This window comes from Gaeumannomyces tritici, assembly GCF_000145635.1.
Source record: "Gaeumannomyces tritici R3-111a-1 unplaced genomic scaffold supercont2.320, whole genome shotgun sequence".
Taxonomy (NCBI): domain Eukaryota; kingdom Fungi; phylum Ascomycota; class Sordariomycetes; order Magnaporthales; family Magnaporthaceae; genus Gaeumannomyces; species Gaeumannomyces tritici.
This window is the reverse complement of record NW_008804864.1, coordinates 1-1,603: the sequence shown is the minus strand read 5'-3', so window position 1 is coordinate 1,603 and position 1,603 is coordinate 1. Positions and strand designations below refer to the sequence as shown.

At 58.9% G+C, this 1,603-nt stretch overlaps 1 protein-coding gene across 1 annotated transcript; it reads left to right on the top strand.

The window, feature by feature from the left end:
• Positions 1-248: 248 nt before the first annotated feature.
• GGTG_14372 (hypothetical protein) lies at positions 249-695 on the top strand (the record flags this gene model as incomplete). The annotated part of the gene is made up of 2 exons (XM_009232299.1): positions 249-395; positions 540-695. The coding sequence occupies 2 exons, from the start codon at positions 249-251 to the stop codon at positions 693-695; spliced, it is 303 nt and encodes a 100-aa protein (XP_009230563.1).
• Positions 696-1,603: the final 908 nt, after the last annotated feature.

Sequence of the window (1,603 nt, the reverse complement as noted above, 5' to 3'; positions counted from 1 at the left end):
TTTTTGTTGGCGATAGCACCTTTGGTAAGAGATTTACGGAGGCCTGACAAAGGAGACACCGCATCCGGCCCGTGACCCGGTGACCACCCGCCTCTGCACCGATTAACCCCTGACACATCGCTTCGATCTGGCTCCCGCCGGCTCAGAATACCATCTTTCCCTCCAAAACGACATGCAGCCGAATAACGATACAATTCCACACCCCCACCGTCCCCGTCTCTCTTCTCGCCGTGCTCCGGGGCACGGCCATGGCAAACCCCATTGCCGCCTCCCCAGTCTCGCCGGCGGTCCCCCAGGGGCTCGAGCCTCGACAGCAAAATGGGGTCCACGTGGTGTTCTACGCCGACGGAAACTGCGGCGGCAGGTCGTATCCGTTCGGGGTCCTCGGCCGTACCGTCGGGTGCTAGCCGGTGCCTTTTGCCGTCCAGTCTCTTCGCGTTAGCGAGGGGTAAGTATCGTCCATGAGGGAAAGGACTCGATGAACAAGTCAAGGGTGATACTGTGGCTAACACGCGGGCCTTGATACCATGGAACCACAGTGGTGGCTGCGAGATCACGACATGGAGCGGGAGCGGCTGCAGCGGGTCGTCTGCGAGTGCGTCGAGCAATGGATGCACCACGGTTTCATATGCGTCGGCCCTGATCGACTGCCTGAATGCCGTGGTGGGAGGATGGCCGGGACGTTCCCCGAGTAGGGAACTTTGTTTCGTCCGGCGCAAGGGAAGTTCTTCACACTTTTGACAGATAATGAGGGGTGGCCTACCAACCATTGTACCCCGAGACTGGGTTCTAAGCTACCGGCGGGGGTTCATGAGCTTCCCGGATGACGTAGGTGCCTCGGCCTTGAGGGTGCCATGATCGATGGTTGCCGTTTCTACTGGCGGCCCCATAGACTCTGCCAGAGGACAACCTGGAAGTATTCGTCAAATACGATCCATCAAAGACCCATTCATCCACGCCAATTTTGGACGCGTAAATAGGACACCTGCGTAGATCTTAAGACGAACACGGCAATGATTTCAGCGGACAGGCCTCGGTGCAGACGATGTGCAAAAACGGGTTGCTTGAGACGAGATCGTCCCGCCCCACGAAACATGGTTCCTGCAGTGCAGATCGTTTTCGCGGTGACTGGGCGCCACAACCGACTCGCGATTGAGACTGACGGTATCAGAGGCATGTCATGAAAGTTGAGCCCAACTCCCTGCTATCGATCGTTACATTCGGGGGTGTGGCTATAGGCGCGTGGCTAGAGGTACCTAGATAGACAAAAGGCAAAAAAGCTGTGAGGCAGGTAATTCGATTTCTAGGTAACAGTTTGGTAGACGGGAGTGGCAGCCCCGCTTTTAAAAGGTTTATCTTATCACCCATTGGCAAACTTTCCGCCCTGCAACTCCATGGGTCGAGTCGCATCAACCGCAGCAGCCATCGCGCAAGCCCAAGTCCCAGGTCCCCCAGCCCGACAGAACCTCCCCGACGACGACTTCCCACGAATGGCGACAGACCCGCCAACGCCAAGCCCCGCGGCGGCGGCGGCGGCGGCGGAGGCGCACCACGGCACGCCGCCCGTGCTCCACACGCTCTCGCTCCTGATCGCGGGCGCGGG